This window comes from Thamnophis sirtalis, unplaced genomic scaffold, assembly GCF_051295495.1.
Source record: "Thamnophis sirtalis isolate CommonGarterSnake01/CBP01778 unplaced genomic scaffold, rThaSir2_p1.2 scaffold_12, whole genome shotgun sequence".
NCBI lineage: Eukaryota > Metazoa > Chordata > Lepidosauria > Squamata > Natricidae > Thamnophis > Thamnophis sirtalis.
The window spans coordinates 33,889,017-33,907,149 of record NW_028261392.1 but is presented as its reverse complement, the minus strand read 5'-3'; the positions used below and the strand labels follow the sequence as shown (position 1 = coordinate 33,907,149).

The 18,133-nt window shown below is 36.0% G+C and overlaps 1 protein-coding gene across 6 annotated transcripts in view; it reads left to right on the top strand.

Annotated features, from left to right (window-relative positions):
• Window positions 1–18,133, top strand: part of MAP4K4 (mitogen-activated protein kinase kinase kinase kinase 4) — a 159,408-nt gene that overhangs the window by 98,397 nt on the left and 42,878 nt on the right. For all 6 annotated transcript variants that reach the window (XM_087726382.1, XM_087726379.1, XM_087726385.1 and 3 more), the window contains exons 4-12: window positions 1,457–1,582; window positions 3,385–3,495; window positions 5,385–5,475; window positions 8,860–8,990; window positions 11,982–12,036; window positions 13,173–13,251; window positions 14,347–14,522; window positions 15,293–15,365; window positions 16,781–16,991. In XM_087726382.1, coding sequence (XP_087582508.1) covers window positions 1,457–1,582; window positions 3,385–3,495; window positions 5,385–5,475; window positions 8,860–8,990; window positions 11,982–12,036; window positions 13,173–13,251; window positions 14,347–14,522; window positions 15,293–15,365; window positions 16,781–16,991 — 1,053 coding nt within the window. The remainder of the gene's footprint in view (window positions 1–1,456; window positions 1,583–3,384; window positions 3,496–5,384; window positions 5,476–8,859; window positions 8,991–11,981; window positions 12,037–13,172; window positions 13,252–14,346; window positions 14,523–15,292; window positions 15,366–16,780; window positions 16,992–18,133) is intronic.

Genomic DNA, 18,133 nt, shown 5'->3' with positions numbered 1-18,133 from the left:
CTGCTTTTTGATGCTGGGCAATAGTTTTATAAATATATCCATCTACAATGCTCTGTACCCCCTTTAACATTTTAACATAGCCTGTTTTCCCAAAAATAAGACCTCCCTAGATAATAAGTCCAATCGGGCTTTTGAGTACATGTGCTAAAATAAGCCCTCCCCAAAAAATAAGCCCTCCCTGAAAATATTGCTACACAGCAGCAGCCATGAGGTGACCATGATCACTGCCTTCTGCACCTCAAAAATAATAAGGCCTCCCTGAAAATAAGGCCAAGTGCTTATTTCTGGGAAACACAGTATTCAGCTAAATGTGTTGAAGACTTAATTCTTATCCTAAATAAAAGTATTGACTTTGTATTTGAATCAGATACCACTTTTCATTGATCCAACTTTCACCAGATCCAAACCAATTTTTAAAAATCAAGTAAGACACAAACAATTACAAAATGGGTTCCAAGAAATATAAAGACTATACTTCAGACTTTAAAATGTTAGTTTAAAATGTCAGTTATGTGACAATTTGTAATTATGGGGATCCTGTATTATAAAGAGCTTTTGCAACACAAGGATTAAAAAGACTATTGTACTAAATATGTGGAATAACAAAATTAAACAAAAATATATTTGGACTAATGAAATATATGTAATCACTTTCTAAATAAAGGGATAAAAATATTACCCAATTGCTGGGTACCTAATATACAGTTACCAGGGGTGGGTTCTGAAAGGCACTACTACGGGTTTGGTTGTGTGTGCTTCGCATGCGTGCTTGATATGCACTGTGCGCACATGCACAGTGCAAAAAATGCTTCTGTGCAGAAGTGGAAAACAACATGGCATCGCCATAGGAGATGCCCAGAAAACCAGTTTGGGGGCGTGGCAGGCCTGGGTCGCTGCCAGTTCCAGCAACCCAGGCTGCCAAACTACTATCGGTTCGGCTGAACCTGTACTGTGTTTCCCAGAAAATAAGACAGGGTCTTGTTTTCTTTTGACCCCCAAAATAAGCGCTTGGTCTTATTTTTGGGGAGGTCTTATTATTTTTGAGTTGCAGGCAGCGGTGAGCATGGTCACCTCTTGGCTGCTGCTGTGTTGCAATATTTTCAGGGAGGGCTTATTTTCAGGGGAGGGCTTATTTTAGTGCATGCACTACCTATTTATTTAATATATATTATATCTCTTCTTTTTATATAAAATAACAAAGTAATAAAGTAAAGTAGTGCCTGTAATTTTTTTAAGAGTTCTGCTTGATTTAGGTAGTGAAATATTTTCTGTAACTAAATTAAGATCCAGTCTTATGGATTGCTAGCAGTCCTACTTTGCAATATACTATGGCATAACATTGGTTTGGCAATATACTATGGCATAACATTGGTTACTGTAAAGCTAATAAGATAAAATATATTTGAGAAAGTATCATGTATATTGCAATAGGCTCATTCTTGTTGTTTTTCCAAAGGATGAAGAAGAAGAAATAAAGCTGGAAATCAACATGCTGAAAAAATATTCTCATCATAGAAATATTGCAACGTACTATGGTGCTTTTATTAAAAAAAGTCCCCCAGGACATGATGACCAATTGTGGGTAAGGACATCTTTCATGAGTTTGTACATAACTTTTCCTCTTAGATCTTGAGAGCATCAGGTTAAATAAACAAGATTAGAATGCAGCAGTCTTGCGATATTCTAACAGAATTAAAAGATAAATTGCACATTTGTGTGGCACATCATTACATATTTTTGTGACATGGTTTATTGACAGAAAACATTTATTTATACCTTTGTTCTGTAGCAGAACAAGAATATAAAAGGAACTGTTATCTTCCTGCTTTTAACGCTTAGTAAAAACACTCTGTTAAGTTAGGGCTAATTCTTTCGCATGAAGGTTTTAGTGAAATTAGTATTATTACAAAACAAAGAACCAAGTGCTTTCCAGAGCTAGGTTTGTACATCTATTTGCTTTACTTAAAATAAGGAGCTATTTATTTACTTCTATTTACTTTGTGCAACAGAAGTAACTTTGCTCAATGTTGGACATTTTTTGAAAACTTAAAAAAAAGGATTTCTCAGTTGGTTTGCGAGAAACAGTGCTCCATGATGTCATGCTGGCCACATGATAGCCGAAATGTCTTTGAACAATGCTGACTCAACAGCCTTGAAATGAAGATCAGTGCCACCTCATATAGTCAGCAACAACTAGCAGAGTAAAATCCACAGGGACTCCTTTCCTTTGTGAGAAAAAAGAATATTGATAGAATAAAAAAGTTGTCCCAAAGGTGCTTTTTCAAGAGGCAACTGCACTTTCTGGGTTTTCTTGGAAGACGTTTCACTTCTCATCCTAAAAGCTTCTTCAGCTCATCCAAAAAACCTCTTCAGAGCTGAAGAAGCTTCTTGGATGAGAAGTGAAATGTCTTTGAAGAAAAATCAGAAAGTGCAGTGGCCTCTTGAAAAAGCACCTTTGGGACAATGTGAAATCTCAGCTGACAGTTCTTTTGTGAGTGTTGGCCTTAATATGCATTGAGTTCTTTCCCCAAACCTAAGAATTTATAATGTGTTGGCATAGTATATGTATGGATCCAAACAGAATGGCCTTTTGCAATTGACAGATAGAAATATTGTCAATGCAAAAATTTTCTAAATGCCATCAAATATTTTTTGGGTGTAGCACCTAATGTGCTAATAGCCATTGAGACCATTACAACTTGTTTATAATCACAGTTTTTGACTACTTTTTCAACTATATTTTCCCACCAATTTTTCATTACTAGAACAGATGCAGTGCTAAAAGTAGTGAATATTGTTTCAATCAAAGATCTTCGTATATAAACACCTTAGTTTTAGTAGTCTCATTCTTTATGTACTGCATGATTATCTGTATTGTGCAGTACGCAAGTAAGGTTTGCACATAATGATAAATCAGCAGTCTTCACACTTTACTAACTTTGAAAATTGAACTTCAGTAGCATTGTTAGGTATCACTATAAGTAGGGACAGTTACCAGAAAATGGTAGGAAAAATCAGTTAATGTTGGGGGAGCAACAAAGAGGATGATGTTCTGGAAGGTTTATATAACTGGTTAATTCAGGTTAAGTTAGCTACTTTTTACATAGGAAAGATACCAGACAGAGTAGTTAGACAGCCAGTTTTACTTAAGAATCTTTTATAATGTCATACACAAATATAGCCATGGAGCGCACATCTTATTCTCTGAATGTTAATAGAATGATATGAAATAAACTTATAATTGTTACTGAGGTTTAAGTTATAATGCATATGATATATTCTTATGAGAACTTACTTTATTTCAGTAAATTCATCCAAATGGTATGTCATATATGGACTGAAGGTACTATGAATAATTGTTTTGTATTCTGTTTTTTTTTTTAGCTTGTTATGGAGTTTTGTGGTGCAGGCTCTATTACGGATCTTGTGAAGAATACAAAAGGAAATACTTTGAAAGAGGACTGGATAGCATATATCTCCAGAGAGATTCTCAGGGTAAGAAACATGAAAAATGCATTTCTATTGAAATTGTTAAATTTTAAATTCTGCTTCAACTTTGGTAAATCTTAACAGTAACGGTTTTAACTTAGAGACATATGAAATACAAGATTACTATTTTTAATAATATTTAAAAGTAAATGATGATGTAACAGGGTGCATTAGAAACTGTATTGTGATATTATTTGGTACAACATATATTTACAGCTTACTACAGCACTTTCTTAGTCCTCTAGAAGAGTAAAATGCAACCAGAGCTTGCTACAACCTTGTGTACAATTCTGGAAACTGCAAAGGGTAATTAAAACACACAGACGTGTGTCTGTCTGTGTGTGTGTGTGTGTGTATTCACATATATATATATATATGCATGTATTTTAATTACCCTTTGCAGTTTCCAGAAATATGTATGTATGTATGTATGTATGTATGTATGTATGTATGTATGTATGTATGTATATGTATATGTGTTGCATTTGTGCTGACAAATGCAACACACACACACACACACACACACAGGTAACAAAAAGGCAACATTAAAAATAATGGCTTTCTGTCTGGTCTCTTGTGATGAGCCGATAGACAGAGAAAGGAAGCAGTATGCTCCCTCCCATATTTGGCATACCAGGGGTTGTGACTATATATATATATATATGTGTGTGTGTGTGTGTGTCTGTGTGTGTGTGTGTTTGTTTTAAATTGTGCTGATAAATAAATGTGTGTGTGTGTGTGTGTGTTATAGATATAGATATAGATCGATATATTCATTCTTTGTTTTATGTTATTCTAAATTGCTATCTACCCAAAAAAGTAACCAAGATTCATATAATGCACTTCTTATGAAGGAATTACCTTGACATTAATTAGAACCGTTACTGGTATAGTTATCACTAATGATAAAAAGAGTTTTTTCTATAAGAGAAATTGCAACTGTATCAGACTTTATACACATTCATGCAGATGCATACACAGAATATAATTTTGCATTCCTGACCAAGCAGTATCTTTAATCTGCAAATACGTATATAAGGTTATATTCTCCCTTATTTAGAGAAATTTCTCTCATTCAGAATTCATTACTACAATAGTTTGTTTGATCTTAATTATTGAGTAATTGTCATTGATATTTTATATTCTATAATGTCTTGCTATAATGTCTTATCTTTCTGTGCAAGAACCTGATTTTATTATGTTCTCTTATAAATCTGATCCAAGCTATCTTTTTTGCAGGGGGAGGGGGCAGAAAATTCATGATTACTGGTCTTGGTAGTATTCCATTCATGAAAACCAATTGGTTCAAAGTGTACTTTAAATTTCATTGATATATAAATGAATGAAAAGAAGCAAAGAATTGTTAGGATTGTGTGTATATTTATAAATATTTTACAGAATTTTTACTAACCTCATGGATTATTCCGCCTTACAAAATTTTTATTAGCATTATCAGTTATAGGTAATACTGTATGTCAAATAACCAGGTTTCCTTTCGTATTATACTTTGCTTGCTATACATTTTTTCTACTCTTGCCAGTAATTTTCCATAAAGATCAGTAGATTGGTTTGTCATACAGAACCATAGATCTTACAACATTAGCTCTTATCAAGTATGTTCCAGAAATGTCTTAAAAGTTGCGAGGTTGTTATATATATATTAAACTGTGTAAAATTATGCATAGTTTTATGAGTAGTCTGTGTTAATAAAACAGCTTCTATAGTTCCTTTTGTTAAAGAACATAAAACCCCCCCAAAATGAGTAGCAGTAATAATTTGGGGAAAACATTGACTACAGTATGACATACTGTAAGCCTGAATGTTGCATATTTAAGGAAAAAGAAACAGTGAATTGTTTCACATGAATTGTCTTGCTTTTTTTAAAAAAAATGCAGGGATTGGCACATCTACATGCCCATCATGTGATTCATCGAGACATCAAAGGACAGAATGTATTGTTAACGGAAAATGCAGAAGTGAAATTAGGTAAGTTAATTAGACTGTTCTTAATGTCCTTCTGGCTTGTTATTTCATCTCAATTATTATTTCATCTACTAACAACGTATCTGGAGAGGTATTGAGAAATGATCTGAATAGTCAATACTAGTCAGGGAAATTTTGGAGAGTGTGAATTTATCATAGTTTATTTAGCAATAAACTAAATAAAATGAAAAATTGTAGTCCTCTAATTCAAAATCACAGTTAGTTACTTTTTAACATTTCATGTCCTTTTTTTTCCATTTGAATTTTAATGTCTGCCATTTGCTGAGGATACCAAAATTGTTGGATTTGAAATTGTTAGGATATTCTTGTATTAATGCTTAAGATCCAAGCTATTAAGTACATAAAAACAGTGTTGAAAGGGCCCAACCCAGCTCCCATAATAGAGTAAAATCATTTAAAGATCATATGGCTCTGCAACTTAAAACATGAGACCTATTATTTTCTATCATAGTTGTTAATCAAATCATGTTATTGTTAATCAAATACGGCTTCCTCATTCATCTGCTTGTTAGAAGCCAGCCTGTGGTCTACTGATTGCAGGAGTCTGTAACTCTTGTAAGTGCAATCCAGTTACCAAACACCCAAAGACAAACACACGACCTTGGCATGGCGCATGACCATAACTTCAAGGATAGGTTGTAAGTCATTACAAAATGGCATCACTGGAAAAGATACAGTGGTTCAGTTTCCGTTGGATAACTGGTTCCCAAGAATGATTTGAAGCAGGGGTGGGTTGCTGCCGGTATTACTGCCGGTTTGGCGTGCAAAAACTTTTACTTATCCTTTTTGTCTTTCAGTATATCAAAGAGTTGTTTGTGCAGACATGCTGGTTTCTTTTGAGATACCTTTTTTTTTCTTCATTGGAATTGTGCTATGCTTTTACTGTATAATCTCACTTTTCAAAGTTTCCCAAGTGTCTTGGATTGTTTTCCCCTTGAAGATTCTCATTCATGGAATCCTTCTCAATCTTGCTCTAAATTTATTGAAATCAGTTATCTTGAAGTCCAAGAGTTTAGTTTAACTTTTTTTCTCTTGCTTGTGCTTGCATAATGTTGAATTCCAATATTCTATGTTCACTCATTCCCCCCCCCCCCCGGTACCTGTAACATCAACGAATTTATGAAATACATTTTCATAGATGGATGGATAGACAGATAGGATAAACTGTGCTTAATGGCATTTAGAGAAAGTGAGAATCTTGGTCTTGGAATAATTTATTATTTATTTCTCCTCAATATAATCATTCATAAGTGATCTTTTAAGACAATGGTCTCTTAAGACCAGTGGAAGTCAATTTCAGAATTACAACTTCAATCTTATGTTCTGATTAATTTTAATGAGTAGCAGAAACAGATGTTTGTTCCTTGTAGTGTATTTAAGTTTACACCATCATTTAGATACTATGTCAAAAGTAACCTGAAAATTATGGTTTTATGCGGCATAAAAACATTTTCTATATATGTATGTATACTTTCTAGCTTATTGTTACTTCCTTTCTACCCCAAAAATTCCCTTAGGGTTTATTGTGACATAGTACAATTGTCTTTGAATATGGTATTCTTTCAATCTTTAATACGAGACTGGGTTTGATTAAAAATATCGTACAATGAAAAATAATATGAATTGCATACATTTAATGGCATTCCATTTGCTTCAATATTTAATTGATTACCGTATTTTCACCCATATAACCCGCCCACGCAAATAACCCGCCCACGCGAATAACCCGCAGGTTTTCAAGATTGTGTAAAATATTTTCTGTATACCCCGCCCACTCATATAACCCGCGAGTAAGGGAGAAGGGAAACTGCTGAGATCGGGGGAAGGAACGTGAGACGAAAGCCTGTGTGAGCTGGGAAAGGGTTGGAGGAACGGAGGAGAAGGAAACTGCTGAGATGGGGGGGAAGGAACGTGAGACGAAAGCCTGTGCGAGCTGCGGAAGGGTTGGAGGAACGGAGGAGAAGGAAACTGCTGAGATGGGGGGGGGAAGGAATGTGAGACGAAAGCCTGTGCGAGCTGGGAAAGGGTTGGAGGAACGGAGGAGAAGGAAACTGCTGAGATGGGGGGGGGAAGGAACGTGAGACGAAAGCCTGTGCGAGCTGGGAAAGGGTTGGAGGAACGGAGGAGAAGGAAACTGCTGAGATGGGGGGGGGGGGAAGGAACGTGAGACGAAAGCCTGTGCGAGCTGGGAAAGGGTTGGAGGAACGGAGGAGAAGGAAACTGCTGAGATGGGGGGGGAAGGAACGTGAGACGAAAGCCTGTGCGAGCTGGGAAAGGGTTGGAGGAACGGAGGAGAAGGAAACTGCTGAGATGGGGGGGGGGGAAGGAACGTGAGACGAAAGCCCATTGACCCCTCCATGTTTCCAACATGGCCAGCCAAAAGCGAAGTGTGTGAAACGAGGCACAAGCCCGCGACCCCCAGAAGGAGGACTGGGGTACAGTCAGCTGGGTGACGATGACATTAAAGATACTTCCTTATGGCATAGTTTATACTCCTTCACTTCAGAGCGGGGCTAGGAGAGCTTTTCCTCCCACACATAAACCAAGTAGGAGTTTAGGCCTCTGCTGTTTGAAAGGCTGCAGGAACATGAATATGATAGGACAATGACACCTAAGAAGGAGAATCTCCTCTTTGTTTCAACTTCGGGCGAGGAGATGGGGGAATCGGGAAGATATTCCCCTTCCTCCAACCCTTCCCCAGCTTGTGCAGGCTTCCTCCTCCGTTTCTTCCCCCCCGATCTCAGCAGTTTCCTTCTCCTCCGTTTCTTCCCCCTTCCCCAGCTTGCGCAGGCTTCCTCCTCCGTTTCTTCCCCCAATCTCATCAGTTTCCTTCTCCTCCGTTCCTTCCCCCTTCCCCAGCTTGCGCAGGCTTCCTCCTCCGTTTCTTCCCCCGATCTCAGCAGTTTCCTTCTCCTCCGTTCCTTCCCCCTTCCCCAGCTTGCGCAGGCTTCCTCCTCCGTTTCTTCCCCCGATCTCAGCAGTTTCCTTCTCCTCCGTTCCTCCAACCCTTCCCCAGCCCGACCCGCCGAGCCAAGTCTCCCCAGCCCTTTCCAGTCTGGTTGCACGTGCCCCCGATGGAGAACGGGGAGCCGAGGTAAAGCTGCCTCCCAATTCCTCGAACTCCCAAGCTCTCCCTTTACCGTAGTCAATCTGTGTAAAATATTTTCCGTATACCCCGCCCACTTTTATACCCCGGGTGTGTGTGCGCTGTGCATGTAAAAAACGCATATAACCCGCGGGTTATATGGGTGAAAATACGGTACTTAGTTTGTTTTAATGTGATATAATTGCACAAGATTGCCTCAAGTAATCCTTGAGAACTTACTTCCATGTGTTTAATTCTCCATCTCTTCCATTTGAATATAGTGGATTTTGGTGTTAGCGCTCAGCTGGACCGGACAGTTGGTAGAAGAAATACTTTTATTGGGACACCTTATTGGATGGCTCCAGAAGTTATTGCCTGTGATGAAAATCCAGATGCAACATATGACTATCGAGTAAGAAAAATATTGTGTTGTATTTCTTTCACCCATTGGTTTTGTAAACAAATGTCTTTATTTCATTAATTAATATTTCATTATTAATATTTCAATAATGAACCTTAATCATTAAGGTTTTGTAAGGACAGCATTATATTCCTTCTTTTGAGTAAGGAAGTTTTCTCTTTAAATTGAGGAGCAACCTGGAAAAATAAATCTTAGATCACATCTGATAATCTCAAATATGTCAAAGCTTACTGTTTTAGATAATAAATGTTGCTCTTTTTTAGTATTTCTGTTGTAGGAAATAGAAAAGGTAATCTTTTTGGACTCGAGGGCCAGCAATCAAGTGATTATTTGGTACCTCCTCTCAAATCATGTTGAAACAAAGAGGAGATTCTCCTTCTTAGGTGTCATTGTCCTATCATATTCATGTTCCTGCAGCCTTTCAAACAGCAGAGGCCTAAACTCCTACTTGGTTTATGTGTGGCCTTCAAATCAGCTTGAGTCCTGGGGACTACATAGCAAATTTACACAATTTTCTTGGTGCCATTTTTCAAAAACGGTATACTCTTGCCTTGTTCCTTGGACTGAAAAAAGCAACTGGATGAAAAGAAGTCACTGGTTTCCATGTCTAGAGCAGAATAAGAACTCACAATCTTCCCATTTTAGTTCAGTATTTTTAACCACTAGTCCTAACTAGCTGGGATTAAGTGAGAATGAAATCAATCTAAGGAGGAAGTTGTGGTTGTACAGCTGTACAGTCCTTTAATCCAAACATTAAATTTTAAAGACTGTCATGTTAAATGGGTTTCTTGTTTTTGAAATTGAGTTTGCTTCTTCAAGATCATTTTGAAGAAGCAGACTCTTCAATTACAGAACTATCTGAGCTTTATCATGGGAAACCAATGGCAAAAAAAGATAATTCGGTATTTAATGTTTTCAATTCTAGAACAAAGTAGTCATCTTGCTGAGGAGCTTGAAATATTTCAGAATCTTGGGGGATATGATCTTACATCACACTAAATACAATTTCTAAGTACATCTTTGTTCCCCAATGGGTAATTAATATTTGGCTGTGCATGAATGTGGAATAAGAGGGACAGGAGATTAATAATATTGGAGATTATATCAACTATTTATAACTTAATGGTATGTTGTACAGCATAGGATAAATATGGAGATCATTGGTATAAAATTGACTTCTTTAGAAATGAAAAGGGATATTTTATTGTGATACCTGTTAGATTTCATAAAAGAACTATAGTTTGAGATACAATTGTTTCCAGCTGTTCTTTATATCTGTGTTAACAGATAGTTTCTTTATTTTTTTCAGTCCTGAAATGCCAGTAGGAATAAGATAGATAGAAATTAAATTAAATTAAACCTGACTGATGATTGCCAGTGGGTATTACGGTCCAGCATATTTCAGTGATACTAACTGGAGGAAAGCTGTGTGCAGCCTGTTACAACTTCCCATGTTGATATTGGAGTAAAGAAAAAAGCCTCCCTCCTTTCCTTTCCTTTCCTTTCCTTTCCCTTTCCTTTCCTTTCCTTTCCTTCATTCCATCCTTCCTTCCTTCCTTTCTTCCTTCCTTCCTCAGTGTTTACTCATTGCTAATAAGTGACTCTGTATTGACCTTCAACTTGTATTCTATTATGGACTATGTCTGCATTGGGGATAAGAGATTTTGCATTGTTTCAGATCTGATAAACATTTTCAATTTTTTTAAAATAGAGTTCATGTTTCAGGAGACTTTTTAGTTAAAAATTTACAGTAATAGGCTACTGAGGAGCAGTATGTCCACATTCTTGAATCTTGTACTCTGAAATGTATTTTTACATTTATTTTGAAATAGAACAAGCAACATATTGGCAAAGATTTATGAGCTTTTTATAGTAGTGTTCTTGAGTGTTTTACAGTACACTTAATGTCCTAGTAGTTTAATTTTGCACAATCTTTGCTTTCCTGTTGATGTAATGCCCATCAATTTGTTTTTGGTTTCCAATTCATTGCATATTCAGAACATCAGAAAAACATCTGTTAGAAAAATATAGGCGAATGATACAGAATTTACAGAAATGTTATATCCGTGGTTGGAAAAGTGTTGTTTTCTCTTTCAGATACATAAGATATCTATATGAAAATGTGTGAATACAAATATTTGCATTATTTGTAAAAAAAGAAAAATATAAACTTTGAAATGGAAGAGATTTAAACTGCAAAGATGCTAGACATTGTCCTTCATAAGGGACTTTAATTTTTTATATTTACCATATTTTTCAGAGTATAAGATGCATCTTCCCCCCCCCCAAAAGAAGGTAAAAAGTTGGGTGTGTCTTATACACTAAATGTAGCCCTCACCCCACCAGAGGCCAAAAACAGCAATGGTCTTTGGCAATCCCTGCAGCCTGGAACAGCTGATTGGGTGTATTCCGGCAGTCCGATTCACTCGCCAATCAGACTGCAATAAGTGCTGAAGCTGACCTGGCTCGTCAGAGTTTGCAGCAGCAATCACATTCAGAAAGCACACACAAGTGAGCAAGATTCAAAATAATAATAATATACAATACAATATAACACAATACCGAAAGTAGGTTTTCCAATACAAGCAAAACACAAGTAGTTTCACTTTCAGTTCTCAGCTAAGCCAGGCTCCTTCCTATCTCCTTGTTGCCCATATGGCAATTACCATTTCAGAGTCCAAATAGCCCTCATTGGCTGACTTAGTTGCTATGCCTATTCATTGGCTAACCTTGTTACCTTGTGTTCCAGAATTTTTTTTCTTATTTTCCTTCCCAAAAACTAAGATGCATCTTATACTCTGAAAAATACGCTACATAGGTACATGTTACTGATTTTTAAAGAATCAAATTGTAAAAAAAACAAACTGTTTAAGAACAGGGGAGGGGGGTTGTAATTCCAATATTTCCTTTATAATATATGAGCTATAATTGACTGAGACAAAAGTGGATAATGTCTTTCTGATATATGGTCTCCCTTTGTAGAGTGATCTTTGGTCATGCGGCATTACGGCCATTGAGATGGCAGAAGGCGCTCCCCGTAAGTGATATGTATATATTGTTTATTTAAATGATTTCAGAAATGCAACCTTTTCTTTTCCTTGTAATCTAAATGTACCCTTAGAATATTTGGGAACACAATGATCTTCCCACTCTACGGCATTAAAAATATGAAGTACCATAAATAGAAATGATTAGGCAGCTGTGACAAAGCCTCATTTTGCAGTGGGTGTGCTAAGCCAATAGAAATCAAACAATAGAATAAACCTACAATATGGAATTATTGAATTGATATTGAGTCCATGTAAAATTTCTGATGAGGTATTTGATTCTGAGACAGTTAACACTATTACTCATTGTAAGAAGAAGGCTGTGCTGGTCCTTGGAGGCAAAAGGTGGGTAATATGTTAGCACCTTTTCCAACTAACACATTTTATTGAAAAGTATGAATTTTCACTTCACTTCAGTCTAATCAAATGCATGGAATGTCTGGATTGATGTAGAATTTAAAATAAGTAAGGGATGATGGGAAGAGATGGGAGGATAGTTGGTTATACAGATGTATGTTTCATGTGGGAGAGGTTACAGTTACCTTATCAATTAACAATTGTTGTTTAAAAAAACCCATAGTGGGCGGTTGAGATTTTGTGAGATTGCCTAAAACATTTTATGTATGTTAGTTCAACATTGCTTGAGGACCAACATTGCTTGATGATCCCCTTCATCTGATGACAACAGCTTATGGCTTTGAATAAAATTTGTTAGTCAGAAAAGGTGCTATTAGATTCCTGATTTTATGTTATTAGCAGACTTAATGTTTAGAGCTTATAGAATGCCACAGAGCTTATTGCATATGGCAAATCCCTCATATACTGTTTTACAAAGGAAATGAGTGTTTGGTCTCTAATTTCCAGGGGCTATGTGAAGAGGTAATGGTTATACTTAGCTCTAAGGCATTTTATAGAACAGATGGTGCCTCTGAAATCACAGCACCTCTCTCAACGTAAACACGATTCTATCCTCTCTTTGATCTACGGTTGTCAGGCCTATCATTTTTATAATCTTTTGTTCTTGTCATAATCCCATCATTGCTTAGTTTACAACGTTAAATATATGTAGATATAATTCAATAATACGACAGAGTTGAAAAATCAACTGTGAAACTTTTTTTTTTAGCCCTTTGTGATATGCATCCAATGAGAGCCCTGTTTCTTATTCCCAGAAATCCTCCTCCACGGCTAAAGTCCAAGAAATGGTATGTGGGATTTGTTGGTGTAGTTACTTTTTCTCTGATTTTGCCATAGCAGTTTCGTTCACAAGACAGAGCTTTCTTTACATTGACCTAAAAAGTAACTTAAGGGGACGTAATGGCTCAGCAGTTAAAGACCAGTAATAGTCCAGATTTGAGACCTGAGCATCACGTGACAGGTCTAGTTCCCTTTACTTGCCCTAGCTCCTGCCCACTTAAAAATTTGAACGCATGCAAATGCGAGTAGATAAATAGGTACCTCTTCTGTGGGAAGACAATAGTGTTCCATACACTTTGGCATATTTTACTCACAAAATTAATTCACTCTGTAATAATGTCACAGATTATTTTTAAAATAATCTGTTTTTAAAACTATGCTCAATTAGATTTACCCAGACTTGAGGGAGATCCAATTTTGCTAAACTGTCTGTTCTTCCACAAATATTTTTTTCATCTTCTGTAGTGTGAAAAATATCTCCAAGGACTTGTCAAAAGAAGTGGTTTTCAACATAATTAAGATTACCCTCTCTTGACACTTTAACATTCACATTTCTTTGTTTGTAGATTAGAAGCAAATTATCTGAGTCCCGGCATGTGGACTGTAGTGCTGGTTGTTCTAAAATTTGTAAACGTTAAATAAAAATATAAATATAGTATTTAGCATATAAAAGATAAAGGTTTCCCTTGCACATATGTGCTAGTTGTTCCCGACTATAGGGGGCAGTGCTCATCTCCGTTTCAAAGCCGAAGAGCCAGCATTGTCCGAAGACGTCTCTGTGGTCATGTGGCCGGTATGACTAAATACCGTAGGCACACTGAACGCTGTTACCTTCCCACCAAAGGTGGTTCCTATTTTCTACTTGCATTTTTACATGCTTTCGAACTGCTAGGTTGGCAGAAACTGGGACAAGTAATGGGAGCTCACTCCGTTACGTGGTGCTAGGGATTTGAACTGCCAAACTGCCAACCTTTCTGATCGATAAGCTTAGTGTGTTAGCTACTGAGCCACCACATCCCTCTATTTAGCATATGGAGGATTCTTAATTGATAAATCCATACTTTCCCAAATAACTAACATATACGATATATTTTTTTGTTCAGGTCAAAGAAGTTCTTTAGTTTTATAGAAGGCTGTTTAGTAAAAAATTATATGCAACGACCTCCTACAGAGCAGCTGTTAAAGCATCCATTTATACGTGATCAACCAAATGAAAGACAAGTTAGAATCCAGCTTAAGGATCATATAGACAGAACCAGGAAGAAGAGAGGAGAGAAAGGTATGTTTTATTTTTGAAAGTAGAACCACATTTCTCTATACATAGAATGTAAGACTATGCTAATTATATACTAATTAATTAAACAATAAAGACAGCAGTTCCTTTGTAACATAGATGGGAACAAAAGGGAGACAGAAAGGAAACCTGAAAAAAAAATGTTAAGCCAGAATTGCAAATTCAAAAGACTTTTTCTGCAACGTGAACTCAGCAAACAATACAATGGATATCATATAGTAGACTAATCATACACCATCAAAGATGAACTGTATGTCTGGAAACTGCATAGTTTCTGTTTATATAGAGGGTAGAAAAAATGATAGGTACTAACACTTTGCAGATGAAGATCATAGATTTCAATGTCATGTGACCAAGAGAGTTATCTTGCTTACTGTAATATTTAAAAACAGGCCAATATAAATGTTAATATTTAAATAAGGGCAAGACTGCAGACTATTCCCTTGAATATTCTATATGAACTATACGGATGAACCTAAGAAATAGCACTGTCATGTAATGATATAGAAGAGTAAAGTTTTTTAAATGCCAACTTTAATAATAGTTGCCTAAATAACTTGGTGGGAGTTTCTGGACCTTTTCTCTAAAGTTCATAAGGAAACCATACCAAAGCATTTTTTCATATGAATTCTATAGATTTTAAACTTATATTATTCCTGAAAGCTTTTAAGACTTATTTGTGAACAAAATTACTTTTCATGGAATTTGCTTGCAGAGATTTGTTGCCATAACTTTTTATTTCCAATTTCTGTCAGATGAAACAGAATATGAATATAGTGGAAGTGAAGAAGAGGAGGAGGAAGTGCCTGAACAAGAAGGAGAACCAAGGTATTGTAATCGTGGTATTGGCCTTGTGAGAACCATATTATGACTATGTCTGTGAATGAGATGTATAGTACCTAAATTTGATAAATAGGTAAATATCTCAGAGTCTTTGACAATCTAGTATTCAGATGTCTTACACTTTTAACTTATAATCTGAGCCTACATGCCAAAGTATCTGGAGGTATTTGCAGAAGCTATTTTAGAGGAAGAGCACAGAGAATGATTTATGTGGCATAAATCACTATGTAGTTGTGATGCTCTTTAGCTTTGTTGTAGCCTTTTAACAATAGATATTAGAACATCGCTTTTCTAAAGTAGTTTACAGAATGGCAGTATACAATAATACTATTTAAGTTCTTCAATATCTATAATGTAATCTTCTCTAAAAGGATACAAGGAGCCATTTAACAATGGGTTGTTTTATGACTAGTGAAACTTACAGTGACCATAGAATGGATGTTTTGTGGTTATCATAATTGGTCCTTCTCATGTGACCATATATCATGCAGGTCAGCATTATGATAGGTAGTGTTGTTGTGTGTCACATGATCACAATTAATGATGCACTGAAAAATTATTTAGATGCTTCAACTTAATGACCACATAATTATGACTGTAATTCTGGGCTCAATTACAGTCATAGGTTGAGGACTAAATAATTCTTTGATTGCTCAGTAGGAAGATCTTGACTGCTCAGAACTTGGATATGTCTTGAGAACTTAACTTGAGACACAATAAATAGTCAAAACACAGAGTTGTCTAATACTACATAATCAATAAAGGTAGACCTTAACTTACTACAATTCGTTTAGTGTATTCAAAGTTACAACGGCACTAAAAATGTGACTTATGACTGTTTTTTCACATTTAGGACCGCTACAACACCCCAATGGTCATGTGATCAAAATTAAGAGGCTTGGCAACTGGTCCATATTTATGATGGTTGCAGTGTCCTGGGATATATGATCACCTTTTGTGACCTTCTGAAAAGCAAAGTCAGTGGGGAAGCCAGATTCACTTAACAACAATGTTACTAACTTAACAACTGCAGGGATTCACTTAACAACAGTGGCAAGGAAGGTCATAAAAAGGGATAAAACTCACTTAACTGTGTCACTTAGCAATAGAAAGTTTGGACTCAATTGTGGTTGCAATTTGAGGACTACCTATACCTGTTAAATACTAAAATTCAGGCACTTTTCTCTAATCCTTTTCTAAGTTTTGAAACATCCAAATTTTTAAACAAAAACGAGGCTTTGTTTTCTGCTGGTTTGACTCTCTCGTATTTCTCTGCCATGCTTCCAACAGCACAACTGTATTCTAGTGTTTGCAAGAAAAACACGGAAGATGTAAAAAAAAAGTTTCCAACCTTTGTTCAGTTATTTGCTTAGACATAAAACCTTTTTGTTCTCATGCAGTTCCATTGTTAATGTGCCTGGAGAATCTACCCTCAGACGTGACTTCCTGAGATTGCAGCAGGAAAACAAGGAGCGTTCTGAGGCTCTTCGGAGGCAACAGCTGCTACAGGAACAGCAGCTCCGCGAGCAGGAGGAATACAAGCGGCAGCTGCTGGCAGAGAGACAAAAGCGCATTGAACAGCAGAAAGAGCAAAGGAGAAGACTAGAAGAGGTAGAAATGGGTCAAGGTTGAAAAGGCACACTTTTTTTAAATTGCCTTTTGTTCAAAAGCCAAAGGATTGAATTTAGAATCTATTAAATGACTGCATGAAGATGTCAGAATTTATCACTCAATGCCAGAATTCTTCAATGGAGCAATAGTGTATGGTATTAGAAACCTTAATTCCCATGAGGATTTGCTTGCTTTTTAATACTTGAATCCCTCCTGCAGAATTGGATTTAAGGATGAAGGTATGGGTAGGATAGGAATGAAAAAATGGTTTGATGATTTTCTAATGTCATATAGGTGTAGATACTACATGTATTACTACTTGAGCTAATAAAATTAGTCATGTAATAATAATCCCAGGTTTAAAAAGAATTCCTATATAGCACAGCAGCTGGATTATTCATTTAAAAACATTTTTTAGTCTGTATTTATGTAATCAAACAGAAGAGAAAAAGTAGGAAAAAGAAAGAGTTGGAAAAAGAAACAAAATGCAATATTATATATACCTAGACTTTTCACACTTGCAAGTTTTATACAATCCTTTCAATAAGAATGACTACACAGTATTTGTTTACTGTTAAATCTGAAATAACACAACTTCACATTTGCTTTTCCACTTTGGTCTCTGAAAAGAGTTAGTGACAATTAACATTTTTGCAGTCTACTATTTGCCAAATGACTTTCTTAAGTGATTTGCCATTTCCCTGATCTGGAAGATTTGGTATGTTCATTTTTGTCTTCGTAGTCTTACGTAAATAGGCTGGAAAAAAACAACAACAATAGTGCGCCATTGTTTTTCCTGCAGACGCCGCAATTGCTATCCAGTTGTTATTGAACTAAATACTACAGGAACAAATTCAAATATAAATTTGATTAATTAATACATACTGCTGATACTATTTTAGAATTTTTAATCAGAATACTTAAAGCATTTGAATATGCTCTTAATTTTAAACTGAAGTTTAAAGACCTGATACTATTTTGGTCCATTTGAAGTATCACAGTCTCAGTCTAAATAAATGCATGTTTATTTTAAGAAGGATCCCTTCTTGGCCTTTCAGCACCAGGTATAAGTAGGAAAATATACACATTATTTAAATAATAATTTTTAGTCACTGCAGAGTTTATTAAAATAAAACAAAAAT